The 17929-nt window shown below is 50.5% G+C and overlaps 1 protein-coding gene across 2 annotated transcripts in view; it reads left to right on the forward strand.

Moving 5' to 3' along the window:
• Positions 1-410: 410 nt before the first annotated feature.
• SMARCB1 (SWI/SNF related, matrix associated, actin dependent regulator of chromatin, subfamily b, member 1) overlaps positions 411-17929 on the forward strand; it is a 41672-nt gene continuing 24153 nt past the window's right edge. Inside the window, exons 1-5 of one of the 2 annotated variants that reach the window (XM_064272397.1) lie at positions 411-665; positions 4337-4475; positions 6206-6335; positions 9565-9702; positions 12036-12163. In XM_064272397.1, coding sequence (XP_064128467.1) covers positions 573-665; positions 4337-4475; positions 6206-6335; positions 9565-9702; positions 12036-12163 — 628 coding nt within the window. In that variant the 5' untranslated portion in view covers positions 411-572. The remainder of the gene's footprint in view (positions 666-4336; positions 4476-6205; positions 6336-9564; positions 9703-12035; positions 12164-17929) is intronic. The other variant, XM_064272398.1, reaches the window with a different exon arrangement.

Consider the following 17929-nt stretch of genomic DNA (forward strand, 5'->3'; position numbering starts at 1 on the left):
GTGGACCTGGCACATTTGTTTTCATGAACCCTCTTAGCAGCTCGGCAGCACTGTACTTCAGGGTGGGGAAACTGAGGCTGGCCTAGATTCAAAAAGTACTGCCAGGTTTCCAGATATAGTCCTTTCCTCCTCCTGGCCTTCAGGTCCCACTTCATTCCTCCTCCACTGGGCAGAGTTCCAGTCCTTCCTGTGAGACTTGGAAGCCACCGCCTGAGTCAGGCCCTCAGCTGCTATTTTCTGTCGGTTAGAAGCTTTTCAATGCACCAGGACTTTGGGAGGCAACCAGAAGAAAAACGGGTCACGGTTCCTTTAAGGAGCCGGAGGGGAGCGCGCCCCAATCTTTTGTCTGGGCGGTGGCGCGCGCGTCTGCGTCAACGCCCGCGCATGCGCATGGAGAGCGGCCTAGGCGGCGACGGAGGCTGACAAGTCCACAGCGACGCGAGCACCCAATCTGGCCCAGCCTTCGCCTCCCGGCCTCGGTTCTCCGCGGCGCGGCGCGGCTAGTCCCGGCCCCGCCTCAGCCCTCCCGACCTTTCGCAGCCCGGCCCCGGCCGCCCGCTTCCGCCGCCGCAATGATGATGATGGCGCTGAGCAAGACCTTCGGGCAGAAGCCCGTCAAGTTCCAGCTGGAGGACGACGGCGAGTTCTACATGATCGGCTCCGAGGTACCCGCGGCGCGTCCTCGCCCCACCCCGCCCCGCAGGAGGCCCGGGGCGGGTCTGCGCGCGGGGGGCGCCCGTCTCCATTCATCGCGACGGGCGCGCGCGCGTGGCCGGGGCGAGGCCTTTCGGGGGTGTGGTCTGCCCTGGCTCCGCCCGGGCTCTCGGCGTTCTGGGTTGACGTTCGGTTTCCGCGTGGTCCGGGGCTCACCCCGCGTCATGGCTTAGGTCCTGCGAGGTGCCAGGGGACAGCGCTAAGCTGGTCCAGCGCCAGCAAAGACGCAAATAAAAGGGGTGTTGTGGGTTGTTTTTTGTGGCTAGTCCCTGCGGTGCATGAAGGGGTCACAATGTTGCCCTTAAATCTTTTGAGATGTTGACAATCTCATGTGCACCCCGCCCCCATTGTTCCGTCTAAGATCCTGAAATCGCGGGTTGGAAACCTGGGGCTTAGTGAGGGCTCCTGCCGGTTTGTGTTCGTTGCCGCGGAGGTGGGCCAAACCTACTGCCGTCAGTCGATTCCGACTCATAGCGACTCTGTAGGAGGGACATCTCTCAGCACTTCCGAAGCAATTGACGTTTTGGAGATTTGTGAACGGACTGACCTGAATTATTAAGGGGAGAAGGTTCTGTTCTTTAATCCTCAATTCGAAGCGACAGTACTGTGAGCCAGCTGGCGAACTGGCTTTAGGAAAATCCTACAACCGCCCCATCTAATGGGGGTTTGTACTACGTTAAGTTTTGCCAAATTGCCTTGTATTAGTCTTTTCTCACCTAAAGTCAGTACCCAACTAATATATATTTCTTTTTTTAATTGATGGGTGTAAATAAAGTTTACACGTGCACATGTCACACCGTTGAGTTTCTTATGTGACAAGGTAAGTGCCAATCTTGGAGTGCGAACACAACCACAAAATGCCAAGGGTCTCTTCTCCGTTGTAGCAGGTTTCGGTGTCATACTCCAACATCTCATTCATGCTTTTTTAAAAGTGTCTTTCCTTTTCTTCACCACTGAGCATAGCATGAAAGAATCAAACCTGTGATTGTCACGCTGAGGCTGTCAGGACCCCTCATGACTCCCAGCTTGTCTTAGTCTGTGAGGCCGGTGTTGTCACTTACCTCAGAACTTTAATGTTTCACCAGTTTTTATAAAACAGGAGAGCAGGATGCAATAAATTCTTCATGTTATCACATAAGTGCTGCTGTTCAAAGAAGGCTTAGCTGCGGACATGTTGCCAATTTCTGTCCATCTTCCCCTGCTCAGAAGGGGCCTCACCAGCTGGTCGGCACCCACCTACATTCAGGGCTCAAAAAGGAGTTTCCGAATGTGCCGTGGTGCAAGCTGTTTAAGGATAAATCTTTACCTGACCTAATGGTAAAGTAGAGGGTTAGCTTTTCGCTTACCCTCTACGAGATGGATTGACACAGTAGCTGCAGCGATGGGCTCAAGCATAACGATTATGAGGATGGCGCAGGACCAGGCAGTGTTTCGTTCTGTTGTACATAGGGTTGCTATGAGTCAGAACTGACTTGACAGCACCTAATAACAACAATGCCCTTGACTTGGAGTGGGTGGTCCTCTTGAAAAGAAAGCTTCCCATGATTCGGTGGCGTAAAGTAATTGGGAAGAAGCAGCAGCCAGGTGGGAAGACCATTGGAGGCCTAGTTCCAGCCTCCTCCGCCTACGTCATTTTTGTCAACCTATATAGTGAGCATGGTCTCGAAGACCTTCCATGTGACACACTTTAGGTTTCTCGAAAGCTAACAGCAGTCTTTTCTTTCAGCCCGTTTGCTCCTGGCCCAGCTTGTTGAGTGAGAGTGATTTCATGAGGGTCCCTTTGTGCCTGGTCCAGTCTGTAGAGCCCCAAGTGGGAGAGGCCTACACCTGTTCTTTTGGGCCAGGCTTAACAAGCATCAGCCATTTGGCATTCAAGGAAGGATTCAAGAGCAGAATGCTATCTGTGGATACTCAGTAGCTCTGGTGACTGTTGGATAGATGGCCCTTGGACCCCTTGCCCTTGGAAACAGACTCTGTGTTCAGAGAGGCAGGCCAGCCATGGTCACATCCCACCCCACCCCCAACGCCCTGTGCGGTACCCCGTGGAGCTGCCTTGGGTGGCATCTGCAGTTGCTGTGAGTGCGTGTCCTTATTCTCCCGCCATCTACAGGCAGCTGTAGTCACCAGGCCAGGTCACAAAGCTGAGAGGACCCTGAGAAATCACTAAGCCTAGTACCTTCATTTGACATTTGGGACACCTGGGTTCATAGAGGGCCAGGGCTGATTCAGGGAAAACCCAGGAGGACAGTCGCCTGAAGGGGTCTTGGGAGGGGCTGAGGAGTCCCAGAGTCCCGAGGGACCTGCAGGGTAGTAATGGGGGGCACTGTGGTCAGTTTCTTTTCAAAAACCTCATGGGAATTCTGTGCTTACCCTCGGGTGGCACCAGCACACACAGGCCAGGAGGTTCAGTGGCTGGCATCTGTGCTTTCTATCTGAAGCAGGAGGGGCTCATGCTACGCAGAGACTCTGGTTGATGCTTATACACATCTTTACTCGTGAAATGTGGAGAAACTCGTTTTCACTTAATAAATATACTATGCTGGGTGGGTAAAGTGGGAAAAGTCATAGCAGTGGTCTTTTGTGGGACTGAGTTCAACGGTGCTGAGCATTTGACCGAGGAGTCGAGGGACCCAGAAAGGGAAAGCGATCAGGGTCTCCAAGGAAGCCAGCACCTGGCCCACAGGCCACTGGTCATGGGGCGGGGGTGGGGGGCTCTGAGTGATAACTTTTGAGAGGTCAGTGAGACAATGGGGTTTCTTCATAAAAAGTTGAGGGTTGGGTTCCTTTTCCTGAAGGAAGTTATGCCTTCGGTTATAGGCACAAACAAACTGAAGCTGTTGTTTGGGGAAATTATAATTTATGTAGCAGTCTAGTGATTGCTGCTAAGTGCTTTTTAACTCTTAGGAAAATTCCTTTGGTATCCCTGATTTGAGTTTTGTTGTTAAACTAAGTAACGTGGGCTGCGGGGGAAATTATTCTATATGTGTCTGAAATTAAGAGACCTTTCTGGTATTCATTACCAAAACCAAACCAAACCCACTGCCATCAAGTTGATTCCGACTCATAGCGACCCTATAGGGCAGAGTAGAACTGCCCCACAGAGTTTCCAAGAAGTGCCTGGCAGATTCGAACTGCTGACCTTTTGGTTGGCAGCCGTAGCACTTAACCACTACACCACCAGAGTGTTTATTGTATTGTAAAAATATCAAAGTCTTGTTCTTAAGATAAAGGGAGGTCACAGAGGCCTTAACGTTTCTGGAGAGAGAAATGAGATCTTTATTCCAAATTAGAATCTTGGCAAGTGTCATGGTGAGCTTGGGGTGCCTGGCTCCTGGGGAAACTGCAGCTCCGCCAGCACCTGGTCAGGCCTTTCGAACTGGGTCCTATTGGCAGAAGGCAGATGTTGTCCTGCCTCATGGGACAGATGTGGGCCAGATGTTCACAGCGGTTGAACCCTTGATGTTAGTGGAATGGGTTTTATCACTGCCACAAGGCTGGCACCTGGGGGCCGGCCTCAGGCCAGCCCCCCGTCACTGTGCCCAGTGGAGCTCCTCCGGCACCAGGACCTCCCTTCTGCGTCAAGACACGACCTTCATAATGACCCTTCTTGCTTTACTCACAGGTGGGAAACTACCTCCGTATGTTCCGAGGTTCTCTGTACAAGAGATACCCCTCACTCTGGAGGAGGCTAGCCACTGTGGAAGAGAGGAAGAAAATAGTTGCATCGTCACATGGTAAAAAAACAAAACCTAACACTAAGGGTGCGTCTTCACGAGGGTTTGTAAACCTGTTTCAAAACCACTCGCTTATGTCATCAAGATAAAACGTTTTCACCCCAGAGTGTCTTCACTGTGGCCTTGCTTAGTCTAACGCTGCCAGGGTGTCCCCGGGCAGTGCTGACCTGCCAGCCACCATCGGAGCTGGTGAGAAAGCACTCAGTGAGAAGACTGTGGCCGTGTGCAGTTCTTTCCAGAAGGGTCTGCGGGGGCAGGGGGCAGGGTGGGGCCAGAAGCAGGTGCCGTGAAGACATGATGGTCTCAAAACGTTTTAGGAATGCTGTGATGCTCTGCCATCTGTGTGGTGTGTCAACATCGTCATCCTCCATGCCACCCGAGCAGTGGGTGGTGACCCCACCGCCCACTCCCCTGGGACCTCAGCGCTTGCTTTCCAGAGCACTCCATTCTGTAGCACTCCACTGTGGGCAGCAGTGCTCATGCCCGTGTGCATGTCTGGGGTTGCCAGGGTAGGGCGTGTGCTGCTTGGTGGTGAGCTGCTCACCACTTGTAAAACAAGTATGCCTCGGGCCATGGCAGCTCTGTACAGGGTGGAGGGGTACTTTTCCAACACACTGGGGTGTCCCTCAGGAGAGACCCCCCGGTACAGATGGGCATGACTGCAGAGCAGTATTTGACAGGTGGTAAGGCTGCCCCCACTCAGCAGAGGCGCCTTGTAGAGAGCTGCCCAGCCTCTCGGGTAAAGGCTTGCCCCAAAGCTCTGTGTGTGTGTGTGCGTGTGTGTACGTGTGTGTGCTTGCGTGTGCATGCATGTATGCATGGCTAAGCAGTCTGTGCGATTTGGTGCCATCTGTAGGTGCTGCTGTGGTCTTGTCCACTGTGGGCAAGGTAGTGGTTCTTTTAATCCAGGGGCCAGAGCTACTTTTTCATCTGCTGTTCTAACCATTGCACTGACACCCTTAAACAAGCATCCCTGTCCGTTCCCCCAGTGGAGCGCTACCCACTAACTCAGCGAGGCCCTGCTTTGCTTTCCTCTCTGCATGCTCAGAGTGATGTCCTAGTGATGACAGTTCCACCTTATACTTGGAGACACCTCCCTGTACCCAAGTCATTTCTCCAGGGAGCCAGGCTGGGCTGTGCAGAGGTGGCGGCTCCTGACAGAGGTCGCCTGCAGAGCTGTGGGGGAGGTCCTCTATAACCTGTCCTGCTTTCAAATAGCACGCCTCGACTGGGACTAGGAACCCGTGCTTGGTGTGGAGCAGCTCTTTCAAACTCCCTGGTCTCTTGTTTTAAAAGAAAGTATTTTCCATCTTTCATCCCATTCCTCCACTCTGCTTCGTGTTGTGGATCTCAGTAGTGTCAAACCTCTGTGCACTTGTCATCTCACCCTGGGCCACCTTCTCCCAAGAGGCCCAGAGGCACATGTTCTGGAGTCTGGGGTCCCTGCTGCTGTGCTGTGTGGTCGTTGCTGGTGCGGCTGCCCTGTACTGCCCTCTGCCCCAGAGCCAGAGCGTCTGGGACACAGCAGCCCAAATGAACCCAAGGGGTCATCACCAGTAGGACTTGGACGTAAAGACCTCAGGCCCCACGGCCCTTTTGGAAGAAGCCGGCGCTAGGCAGCAGTGGGTTTGACACCTTGCTCACCCCACACCCTGCATGTAAGGACCCATGATTTGCTGTGTCCACCGCTGGCTGCTGCCCAACCTCCCCTCCACCGCCCCCCACAAGCTGACTAAAGCAGCATCTCTCGGTTACAGATCACGGCTACACAACACTGGCCACCAGTGTGACCCTGCTGAAGGCCTCTGAGGTAGAGGAGATCCTGAATGGCAATGACGAGAAGTACAAGGCTGTCTCTATCAGCACGGAGCCCCCTACTTACCTCAGGTACGGCTCCTGGATGAGGCACAACTGGTGTCCACACTGTCCTTTCCATACTCAGGAACCCGCTGGGGTCCAATACTTTTCAACACTTCACCCACTATGTGCACAGATCATTTTAGATGGGTTTCTAAGTGTCTTTTGTGTCTTTGGAATTTATGAGAAATGTAAGCCTAGTCCTGGTGCTGGTGAGTCACTGGGAATGCTTTGATGGTTCAGTTAACTCATCAGAAAATATAGTGGCCCAGGTAGACTCGCAAAAGAAACGAACAATAGATTTGAATGCATAAAGACGGAGAGCCTTTAAAGAGCATCTGTGATAAAATCAAAAGGCAGGTGATGAATTGGGAAGTTGCTGTGTTATATTGAGCGTCTGTTCAGTTAGATATAGAAGAAAAACTCGGTTACCCCAGTAGATCAGTGGGTGGAGTAAACAAACACAAGGAAGAAGGTTTGACCCCAGGTGGTGTTTGAAAAATTCATAGTAAAAAAATTCAGCAGCGAATAAAGGACAGAGCTCTATGGCTCTGTGTGTTGTGTACCCTTTATAAAGCTTTGACATCAGAAAGTGTCGTGTAATCTGACCAGTAATTCCACACACACGTGTTCTCTGCAGCTTGTGGAAAACATGGGGCCTCTGAGCATCCAGCCTCAGGGAATGGCAACATCGGTGAAGACACAGCCCCTTGACAAACTAGGCTGTGACCCTCATGTTCTCACCAGGTAGATGCTGCACTGACCCAAAACCTGCGTCCTCTGAGATGAGCCAAATGCAGAATTGTGCCTACCTACATTGTACTTACTACTCTTAAGAAAATAAGTATTTATATGCACAAAACCCAGGGAGCACTAAGCCAAAAAAAAAAAAAGATTCTTGCTTAGAGAAATGTGGTTATGGAAAATCATTTCTTTCCAGATTTTCTCTCAACTTTGCTCTTGGATTGTTTCTATGGTTCCAAAAAAAGCAAAAGGTGGCAGGCATCCAGACGTGTGCTCTGCAGATTCTGTCCTCGAGGGATGCGGTGAGAACACAGGGTGGCTGGCCCCACCCCCCCCAGCAAGCCCCTGTGTGTGTAGGGGAGCTTTCAAGTCCGAACAGTCAGCTAGGAGCCTCTGGGCTGTCAGCACCTTAGTAGGGATGGCGTCACATGAGAAGCCGCTGAGGAAGTGGAGTCCTGTTCTGCTGAGGGTGGAGCGGCAGCACCAGGTTGAGGTCGAGGGGAACAGGGAGCACTGTCCCACAGCTCAGTCAGCCCAACAGGGGGCCGGTGACCACAACACCACTGCCAGGCAATTGGGGCACAGGCGGAAGGTCTCGCAGTAGAAGGAAGGTCACATCACGTGACTCAGGTTCTCTGTCCTGTGTCCAGCTACGTGTGTGCGTCACACGTGCTTTCCATGTCTGACGTAGTTAGTATTGTCTACTGGAAATGGCTGCCAGGCAAGCGGAGGCTGAGCAGCCCAGACTGGACACGAGAGACAGTCACTGAGGTGGAGACAATCACAGGAGGAGAACCAATGAGGAAAGAGGGTGGCCCAACTGTACCGGACTCTACCCATGGACGTTGTGAAGAATTTGTATTCCTGGCCCTGCTCCAGGGGGCGGTCACCTGGTCTGAGTGAAGCTCAGGACTTGACTCCTTAAAATTTAGCACTCTCAAGGAGTTTGCGCAGCCAGGATTGGGAACCACAGCCTAGGCAGGCTGTGATGAGGACCTGGTTTTGCTGTCCCAGCTCTTAGTCCCTACCCAGATAAGCTCCTGGTTCCCTGTTTTCCTAGGTCTCTGGTCACAAGATCAAAACCAGGCCTGTGTCCAGAAGACGTGATAGAATGCTCCCTGCCCAACCTACAGATGGGTGGTCTCGGGCCTCCCATTTGAGTTACAGGTGGCCCCCACCATCGGAGAGGAAAGGGCAAGAGAGCTAGCGCCTAGGCAGGTCTCTGCTGCTGCCAGGGACTCCATTGGCCTGTATCACTCTCTGAGCTGTGACAGTTAATAGTGGGGACATTGTGCAGGTGTGGGGATAGGAGGATGAACTAAGCAGTCACTGACCTTGTGCTGCTCACAGTCTCTCCAGGGAGGACAGACCCAAGGGTGATGAAGGAACCTAGCACAGAAGCCGTCTAGAATAGCTTCAGGTGTTTTTCTAGTCGTAAGAAAAAAAAAAAAACCTGTTGCCATCAAGTCAATTCCAACTCATAGCGACCCTATAGGACAAAGTAGAGCTGCCCTGTATGGTTTCCAAGAAGCGCCTGGTGGATTCGAACTGCCGACCTTTTTTGTTAGCAGCCGTAGCTCTTAACCACTACACCACCAGGGTTTCCAGAGCAACCTGTAATTTTAAGAAAAGAGTGATCCCTTTATGGAGCATGGGTTATGTAAATGCCTTTGAGCATCACTTTCTAGAAGGCATTACCACTGCCTCTTCTCACCTCTGCTGGCCTGGAAGCTCAGAGGCCAGGAGCCCTGCCCAGCCCATCTCAGGATGGTCCTCATGTCTAAAACAGCAGCGTGTACACGTCCCTCCCTGCTTCAGACCTTCAGGGACACCCGCCAAGTTCAGCCCGTTTATCATGTGGCGTGGGAGACCCTGTAGCTGGCCCTTTCTATCTCAGCCTCAGCCCTGCTGTGTCCTGACTGAGCTGGGTTCCCTGTGCCTGCGACTCCTGTCCTTCCTTGGCCCTCCCCATGAACTCCTGCTTGGCATTAATGCTCGTGTGAGTCCACTTTTCTGAAGCATTCCACAGAGGAGAAGGCCACTCCTCTAGCAGCCATCTTCATACTTCAGCGTATTACACGGGGCTGTGGGTTAGCGTCTGACCTGTGTGCTGGGCTGGGCTGGGCTGGGCTGGGCTGCTCCGCTGTGTTGGGCGCATAGGAGCCCCGTCGCTGAGGAGCTTGGAGCCTGGTAGGTGTGCGCCAGTGGGATGAACACCCACACTGAGTCAGGTGTGCAGAGGTCCCCGAGGGCCTGGAGACTGACAGGTGGGAGCCGGGGGGTTGCGGGGTGGATGCCCACACTAAGTTTGGTGTGCAGAGGCCTGCAGGGTCCTGAAGACTGACAGGTGGGAGTCAGGAAGATGGACACCCACATTGAGTTGGGTGCTCAGAGGAGCCAAGCAGGGTGCAGCAGTGTCACCTGACCCTGCATCAATGAAGGGTCAATGGTACTGGGTACGTACTGGGTGCTCACTCTGACCGGGGCGGGGGGGTGGCTTCCCATGTCTTCCCAGGGAGCAAAAAGCCAAAAGGAACAGCCAGTGGGTGCCCACCCTGCCCAACAGCTCCCACCATCTGGATGCCGTGCCATGCTCCACCACCATCAACAGGAACCGCATGGGCCGTGACAAGAAGAGGACCTTCCCTCTCTGGTGAGTGTGCCATCTGGCCAGGCAGCGCTGTGCCACTTCTCCACCAATGCCGCCTCAGTTTCCGAACATGGTTTTATGTCCTCTTCAGAAAGGCATGGTGCTCTGACCGGGTGTTCTCAAAAAGCTGCCTGCCTCGCCCTTGAAATGCTTTCCTTTAGCATAGCCTTGGGCTTTCTCCAGCGTCACTGGCTCTGCCTGCTTTTTGTCTTTTGCTGGTTTCTCCTCCTCTCTCCAGCACCTGAAGTAGAGTTCTCTGGGACACAGTTGAGCCCTTTTCTCTGTCCTTGGTTTTTCTCAAGCTGTCCACAGCCAGTCTCGTGGTTTTAAATGCCCCCCAGTTGAGCTTGACCTTATCAGTGTCCTGGGACTGCTGTAACAAATTACCACAAACTCTTTGACTTAAACAACAAATTTATTCCCTCACACTCTGGAGGTCAGAAGTCTGAAATCAGTTTCACTGGGCTAAAATCAAGGTGTCGGCAGGGCTTTGCTCCCTCCCAGGGCTCCAGGGGAGAATCTGTTCCTTGCCTTTTCCAGCTTCTGGGTGCTGCTAGCATTCCTGGTCTTGTGGCTGCATTGCTCCCATCTCTTGTCTTCTGTATAAAATCTCTTTTTGCTGCTGTCTTATTGGGACATGTGTGATGGCATTCAGGGCCCACCTGGATAATCTGGGATAGTCTCTTCATCACAGAATTCTTAGTCATGGCTATGAAGGCACCACTCTGTTCTTTAGCCACCTGCAGTGCCATTCACAGGTTCCAGAGATGAGGACATAGATATCTTTTGGGAGCTCCTTTTCAGCCTACCATACCCACATTCACTTTCTGGCCCAGACCTCTCCCTTGTTCACCATCCTCACATACCCAGGTGGATACCCAAGTGTCCGTGTGACTTCTCTCTTGCCTGCAGACTTCCCCATCTCAAGAGATGGCAGTCCATGCTTCTGGTTGCTCAGGCCAAAATTACTGAGCTCTTACTCAACACCTACCTTTTTGTTACACCACAAATCCAGTCTTAGCAAGTTCGTGCTGCTCAGCTTTCTGTGTATCTGGCTGCTCAGTGTCACTCCCACTCCCACCACTTTGTTTGGCTTCGCACACTTCTTGCTGTTCTCCTGGCACTCCCTTCGCCACCCATGGTCCATTCTCAGCCCTGCAGCCAGCACGAGCCTCTTAGGCACTGGGCAGATGGCATCCCTTCTCCTCCATGCGGAGTTCTTCCAGAAGCGTGCCTTGCCCGAAGGGGCGCAGAGTCCCCTGGGGCTGCAAACCGTGCCTGTTCCACTGCTGCGGCTCTTGGCCCTCTCTTGTACTTCGGGCATCTCAGTCTCTTAACGCCTCACACACGCCCAGAGGTATCTGGTCAGTCCTCCCCCTTGCCATTTGTTCCGCCTTAAGCTGTCTTCCTGGCTTGCCCCTTCTTCCCTTCTGCCTCTATTCGAAGGTCGTTTCCTTGCCGCTCAGTCTCCAGCACTCTGCTCTCTCCCAGGTTCATGCTTCCCCACAACACTCGTGTCTGATGTGTGGCGTGCCCTCTTTCGCGTTTGTTGTCTGTTTCCCACACTTTCAAGGGCAGCTCTCCACCCTTCGTATTCGGCAGGCACTCTTAGGTTTACCCCTGCCCTCCCACACCTCCTAACCAACCTGCCACCTCCAATCTTCCCTCTTGTCTTCCTGAAATACAGTTGTGGTCCATCATTTCCTCATTCAGGATCCTTCCTGAAATACAGATGTCGCCCGTCATTTCCTCATTCAGAGTCCATCTGGGTCTCCCTCAGGGTGGAGCCAGGTCTGCAGCCAGAGATGAGCCCTGCGTGGCTTTCCAGCAGCATCCACAATGCTCTCTGGGTTATCTGGCCTCCTCCTCTGTGGTCAGTTTGCTGTATCCTCAGCAGCTCCTCTGTTTTCCTTCCTTTTGGCCTTTGCTAAGCAATTTCCTTTACTGGGAATACCCTTTCCCCTTCTTGGCTTTCTGTGAAAGTCTGGCCTACTTTTGGGCTAAATACCCCTGCCTTCTGAGTGGACCTAGATCCACTCCCACTGCCCACATCAGCAGCAGCTTCTCTGTCCCGTATGTGCTGTGGAGCAGCCTGTTGCAGTGGCGCTCATCAGAGACAGGCTGATGGTGGTCACTGCGGCTGTCCCACCCCGTTAGATGTGGCTGGGCCCTGCTGAGCATGTCTCTGACAAGTGGGCTGTCTTGCAGCCAGGTCTGTGGGGACTCGTGGCATAGGTTTTGGTGCAGAGAGGAAGCCTGAAAATACCCATCCCAGGAGCCCTGGGCAGCAGCACCACAGGGCCCCTTGCTGAGTGTCATTGCCATCTCACTTCCAGCTTTGACGACCACGACCCCGCTGTCATCCATGAGAATGCGTCCCAGCCTGAGGTGCTGGTTCCCATCCGACTGGACATGGAGATCGATGGGCAGAAGCTGCGGGATGCCTTCACATGGAACATGAATGGTATGTGGGAGCTTGGTCTGCAGGCCTGGACCCGGCCACCGTGGCATTGCATGCAGATAGGTCCTTCTCCCACCAGCAACCTGCCAGGTGGTTCTGGACTCTGAATGTGACTTTCAGAGCACTGTGGCCTAGCTTTGCAGGGTGCGGACTCTGTGTTTAAATCCCGGTTCTACCCATTTCTGATGGGCTAGGCACATGAACCTTAGTTTTCTTCCTCACCGTGTAGCACTGTTGAGGAGTGGCCAGCTGCTAGTCCACATAGCTCGGATGATGACAGTGGTGCTGACCAGACCCAGGCTCAGCCACATCGGCCCCTGCTCTTCTTTCATGCTCCACAGACACGGCTTTACACCTCTCTGCCACCCTCGGCGGGAGAGCCTTCCCTCACCCTCAGCGTTCTTGCCTTTGCATATCTTCCTTCTTTAGGTCTGGGGTCGGGTGCCGTCTTCCAGCCCTTCCTGGGCTCCCAGAGTCTGAGTATAACTGCCTACAGATGCAGAGCAGAAAGGTTACAGGCTGCAGGTTCTGAACAGTGTAGAGGGCTTATGCCAGCTGGGAAGGAGGATTGTGTGGGGTTTTTACTTTCCTTTCTTACCGAATTTTTCAGACTTGCACAGTCAAAAAATAGTGAATATCCTTTTTAAATGATTAAAAGCTTAAAATCACCATAATCTCACCACCCCAACAATATTTTCAGTTTTGCATTTTCCCTGCCAACCGCTTCTTCATGCAAATGTATTGAATGTTGTAACCACGGTACAAGTATAATTTTATTGTATTTTTCTTCATTTAAGTATTGTCCTGCAGTATTTTCCACTAAGTTGAGGTCTCTTAACACTCCCCTCATATTAGATATATCTTTTTTACACAAATAACATATTTGCTTACAGCATTTTTTTCTCCAGCAGGGGATTTCCTGAGGGAGGAATGTATATGTTTGTTGAGATGTGGTGGCATCGGGCTTTGTGCAGGGACTAGAGCTTCATCTGGCCATCCCCAGCACTTTGTGTCATAGCATGACGAAGTTCATGAGGGAGGCCAGGCTTTGTTATGTTATACTGCGTCCTCTTTGGGAAGGCTGTGGGGATTTCAGTACTGTGTGTAATCCTATTTCTCCTGACCAGCATTTCGCTGGTCTTTCCTCACAGGAGTCCTACAAGCCATTCTTGAGGAATCAGAATGGTGTCATTCTGCAAATTCTTCCGTAGCCCAGGGTGGTATTCAGAGTGTCTGGAGCCATGATTCTTAACAGGCATTTAAGAGGGTGCACCCCCGACATGGTAGTTAAAAGAGCGTGTTCAGAATTACCATTGATTTGCTGTGGTTTTAGTCATATCTGATTTACTTTGAAATTTCAAATAACCTTAAAGGAGGGCATATCACAAAGGAGAAAGGGACTAAAAAATATGAAACAGCCTCAGTTAAACACATGAATGTGTCCTCCAGACAGTCTTTCCTTACTAGGATTTGTCTCAAGCTTTTTGGTAGGCTTTGGTTTGCAGTGGGTTCGAGCTTCTCTTTGGAAAGCACTGGAAATGTAGCTTATCCGAGTTGCTAGTGAAATGTGGTGTCATCTGCCTTCACAGTCACATGAACTAGGAAAGTGTTAAAATTCTCCAGAAAGGATGAGTTGCCTAACATGAACAGGTGCCTCCATAGACAACATCTTTGCCCAAAAGGGGGACAAGCGAGAGGGCCATGTGCTACCTCAGGAAAAGGTTTGATTCTCTTCCAGCACACAGGCAAAAAGGTGATCATGGCCTCCCAGGGGTCTACACCTCAGGATGTTGTTTCAGAAGGCACGATTTTAGAGATTTCCGTCCATGTGCTTACCTTGGATGCTTAAATAAACCAGAATGACGCATTCAGGAAGCTGAGTGTACCCACAAACAGCGTAACCCAAAGAAATCCATGCTGGGTGTGATCGTTAAGGTTGTGTGTCAACTTGACTGGACCGTGATTCTCAGTGATTTGACAGTTATGATGTAGTTTGGCATTCGTATAATAATGTGATCACCTCCATGCTGGGATGTGCTGTGAGTAGCCAGTCATTTGAAAGAGAATTTCCTTTGGGGTGTAGCCTGCATCCAATATAGGTGGACTTTCTGGCCAGGCTCGTGGGCTTTTGCTTGCTCTGGATTCTGCAGCTGGCTGCTGTTCATCTGACCTCCACTTCTGGGGAGTTGAGCTAGCACCTTTCCTGCCGATCTTGGGGTTCATCAGCCTCCACAGTCTGTGAGCCAGCAACCCACCAGCTTACCTGCTGATCTTGGAATTCAGCCTCCACAGTCTGTGAGCCAGGGGCCTATTGTCTGACCTGGTGATCTTGGGTTAGCCAGCCCCTGCAGCTACTTGAGTCAGGAGAAGCCTCCAGCCTGACCCATGGACTTGGGATTTTCCAGCCTCTACAACTGCGTGAGCCGTTTCCTTGATATAAATCTCTTTCTCTATATATACATACACAGAAACCCTGGTGGTATAGTGGTTAAGTGCTATGGCTGCTAATCAAAAGGTCAGCAGTTCAAATCCAGCAGGCACCCCTTGGAAACTCTATGGGGTAGTTCTACTCTGTCCTGTAGGGTTCCTATGAGTCAGAATCGACTCAACAGCAATGGGTTTGGGTTTTTTTTGTTTTATGTGTATAGATGCTTCACTAGCTTTACTTCTCTAGAGAACTCAGCCCAAAACATTTGGTACTGAGAGTAATTCTAGAGAAACAATATTATACAGATGAGTTTTCTAAATTGATCTCAAGTCTTGTTGGTCTTTAAGGTGTTGATGACTCTACTTCCACTACTAAAGGGAGCACTGGTTATCCGTGGCATGAGGTGGCAACAGAAATATGCAAAACACCACCACCAATAGATCAGGTATTGGTGAGAGGTGAGGCTCTGGGTGATGGCCTGCTTGACACCTTTCTACAATTGTATCGTAATGAGAGGTATAAGGAACATGGTTGGTTGCTCCTACTTTCACTGAACAAAGTGGTGAAAGAAAGAAATGAGCTCAGGGCTTCAGAGTCAAAGCTCAAGCACCTAATAAACGATCTCAAAGTTTCCACGTGTGCTTTGAAAGAAAGCCATATTTCTTGAAGTAACAGAGCTGATATTGTGGAAAGCCAAACCCAGAGACTTATTGTAAGAGTGACTGGATTACAACATCAACTGAATTCCCAGTCTTGAGTGGTGTCTGAAGTTAAAGTGAGGGCATTGATTGGGAAGAAATGGGATCTTGAAACATGGGATGGGGACATATGGGCAGGTAATCAGGAAGCTAGGGTAACTGAGACCCTAAACTGAGCCCCTAAATTTCATTGAATCACTCCTGCCAACAGAACCAACCCTCTCACTCCCATCTGAAGAGATTACTCCATCTTTGTCTGCTAAGCTACCTTTCCAGTAAAACCATTAGCCCCTCAACCCCCATCTCATGGAATTAACCAGGCTTGTGTCTGAAGGGAAACCCTGATGGCGTAGTACTAAAGAGCTACAGCTGCTAACTGAAAGGTCGGCAGTTCAGATCCACCAGGTGCTCCTTGGAAACCATATGGGGCAGCTCTACTCTGTCCTGTAGGGTAGCTATGAGTCAAAATTAACTTGACAGCAATGGTTGGTTGTTTTTTTTTTTTTCTGTGGGGGGGGGGGTTGTGTTTGAAGAGCTTTTGTCTGAGTCATTGCCTGAGCCAGATGCCTTACAAGACATTGCTAAATGTTCTAAAAACACATCTGTACCACTCGTTTTGGCTCCCAGACCTATAACTAGACTTAAGTCCCAGCGAGCCTCAAAAGGTAAAGTACAAAGCGTGACACAGGAGGAGGCATGCTACACTCCAAAAGAACTGCCTGACTTTTCAAATATGTACAAACAGAAACCTGGGGAATATATATGAGAATGACTGTTATGGCTGTGGGATAGTGGTGCAAGGAGCATAAAGATGGATCAGTCTGAGTTTATTGATATGGGCTCACTAAGCACAGATTCTTCATTCAGTGTTCCAGCTTGAGAGGGTAGAAAAGGATCTAATAGTTTAGTTGTGTCACTGAAGCATGGATTATATGGTGGCCTACACTAAATCAAGTTGAAGTACCAGACCTGCCTTGCTGTACTGTAGAAAGTATCCAGAGGCTTAGGGAAATTGTTAGAGTGAATTTATCAGGATAGATCCACAGACCCAGACATGGAGAGCCCAAAGGACACACCTTTTACCACAATGGTGAGGAACAAATTTGTGAAGAGAGCCCCAGCATCTTTGAAGACTGCTATGATTGCTATATTATATAAGTCAGACATGACAGTGGGAACTGCTGTAACTGAATTGAGACACCTAACTGCAGTGGGGCTGACTAGAGCTTGTGGTGGAAGGGGCCAACTGGCAACAATCCTCAAAGACCGAGTGAGGTGTGGTTACCATCATGGACAGTAGAGTCAGAGCAGTAATCAGAATAATCTGAGTCATGTGGATATAGCATTGACTACTGAGTCATGGTGTACCTAGAAGTGAAATAGGAAATCTAAATGTTTACTTGATTCGTACGAGTGAAAGAATTCTAGGTCAAGTGAACACCAGTCTAACTCAAATTGCCAGAATTGTCACGGTCCCTCAATTAATTCCCAGACGTAAGTGAGTTTAAAGACTCACAACCCCTTGAATGAAGGGGAGGCTGGGTCCCCTTGAGAAAGGACCTCATTATACTGCCAAAAATTTATACTGTTAATCCTTCCCCAGCCTTCACCAAAGGGATCTATGGCCTCTTACGAGAGCATCTGTTACTTGGGGAAAAGGAAATAATCAGACTTTTTGGAGATTACTGGATACTGGCTCTGAACTTACGTTAATTCCAGGAGACCCAAAATGTCACTGTGGCCCATCAGTCAGAGTGGGGGCATATGGTGGTCAGGTTACTAATGAAATCTTAGCTCATGTCAGTCTCACCGTAGGTCCAGTGGGTCCCTCAGCCCATCCTGTAGTGATTTCCCCAGTTCCAAAATGCATCATTGGAGTAGATATACTCAGCACCTGACAGAACCCCCACATTGGATCCCTGAGAAGTGGAGTAAGGGCTATTTTCGCAGAGAAAGCCAAGCAGAAACCAATAGAACTGCCCCCTACTTAGGAAAATAGTAAACCAAAAGTAATACCACATTCCTGGAGGAATTGCAGAGATTACTGCCACCATCAAGGACTTGAAGGATGCAGGGCTGGTGATTCCTGCTACATCCCCATCCAACTTGCCTATTTGGCCTATGCAAAAAAGAGATAGATCTTGCAGAATGACATTGAGTTATCTTGTTTTATCTAAAACTTAGCCAGATGGTGGCTCCAGTTCCAGCTGCTGTTCCAGCAGTTTCATTGCTTGAGTAAATTAATACATCTTCTGGTACCTGGTATGCAGCTATTGATCTCGCTAATGCCTTTTTCTCCATTCCTGTTTTGAAGGACCACCAGACGCAGTTTGCCTTCAGCTGGCAAGGGCATCAGTACACCTTCAGTGTTCTACCTCAGGGGTATATCAACTCTCTAGCTCTGTGTCATAATTTAGTCCACAGGGAACTTGATCACCTTTCTCTTCCACAAGATGTCACACTGATCTATTACATTAATGACATTCTATTGATTGGACCTTGTGAGGAAGAAGTGTCAACAACTCTGGACTTACTGGTAAAACATTTGCATACTAACCCATTGTTAACCCATTGCCTTCAAGTCGATTTTGACTCATAGTGACCCTATAGGTGAGAGTAGAACTGCCCCATGAGGTTTTCAAG

The sequence above is a fragment of the Loxodonta africana genome, chromosome 19, assembly GCF_030014295.1.
Source record: "Loxodonta africana isolate mLoxAfr1 chromosome 19, mLoxAfr1.hap2, whole genome shotgun sequence".
NCBI lineage: Eukaryota > Metazoa > Chordata > Mammalia > Proboscidea > Elephantidae > Loxodonta > Loxodonta africana.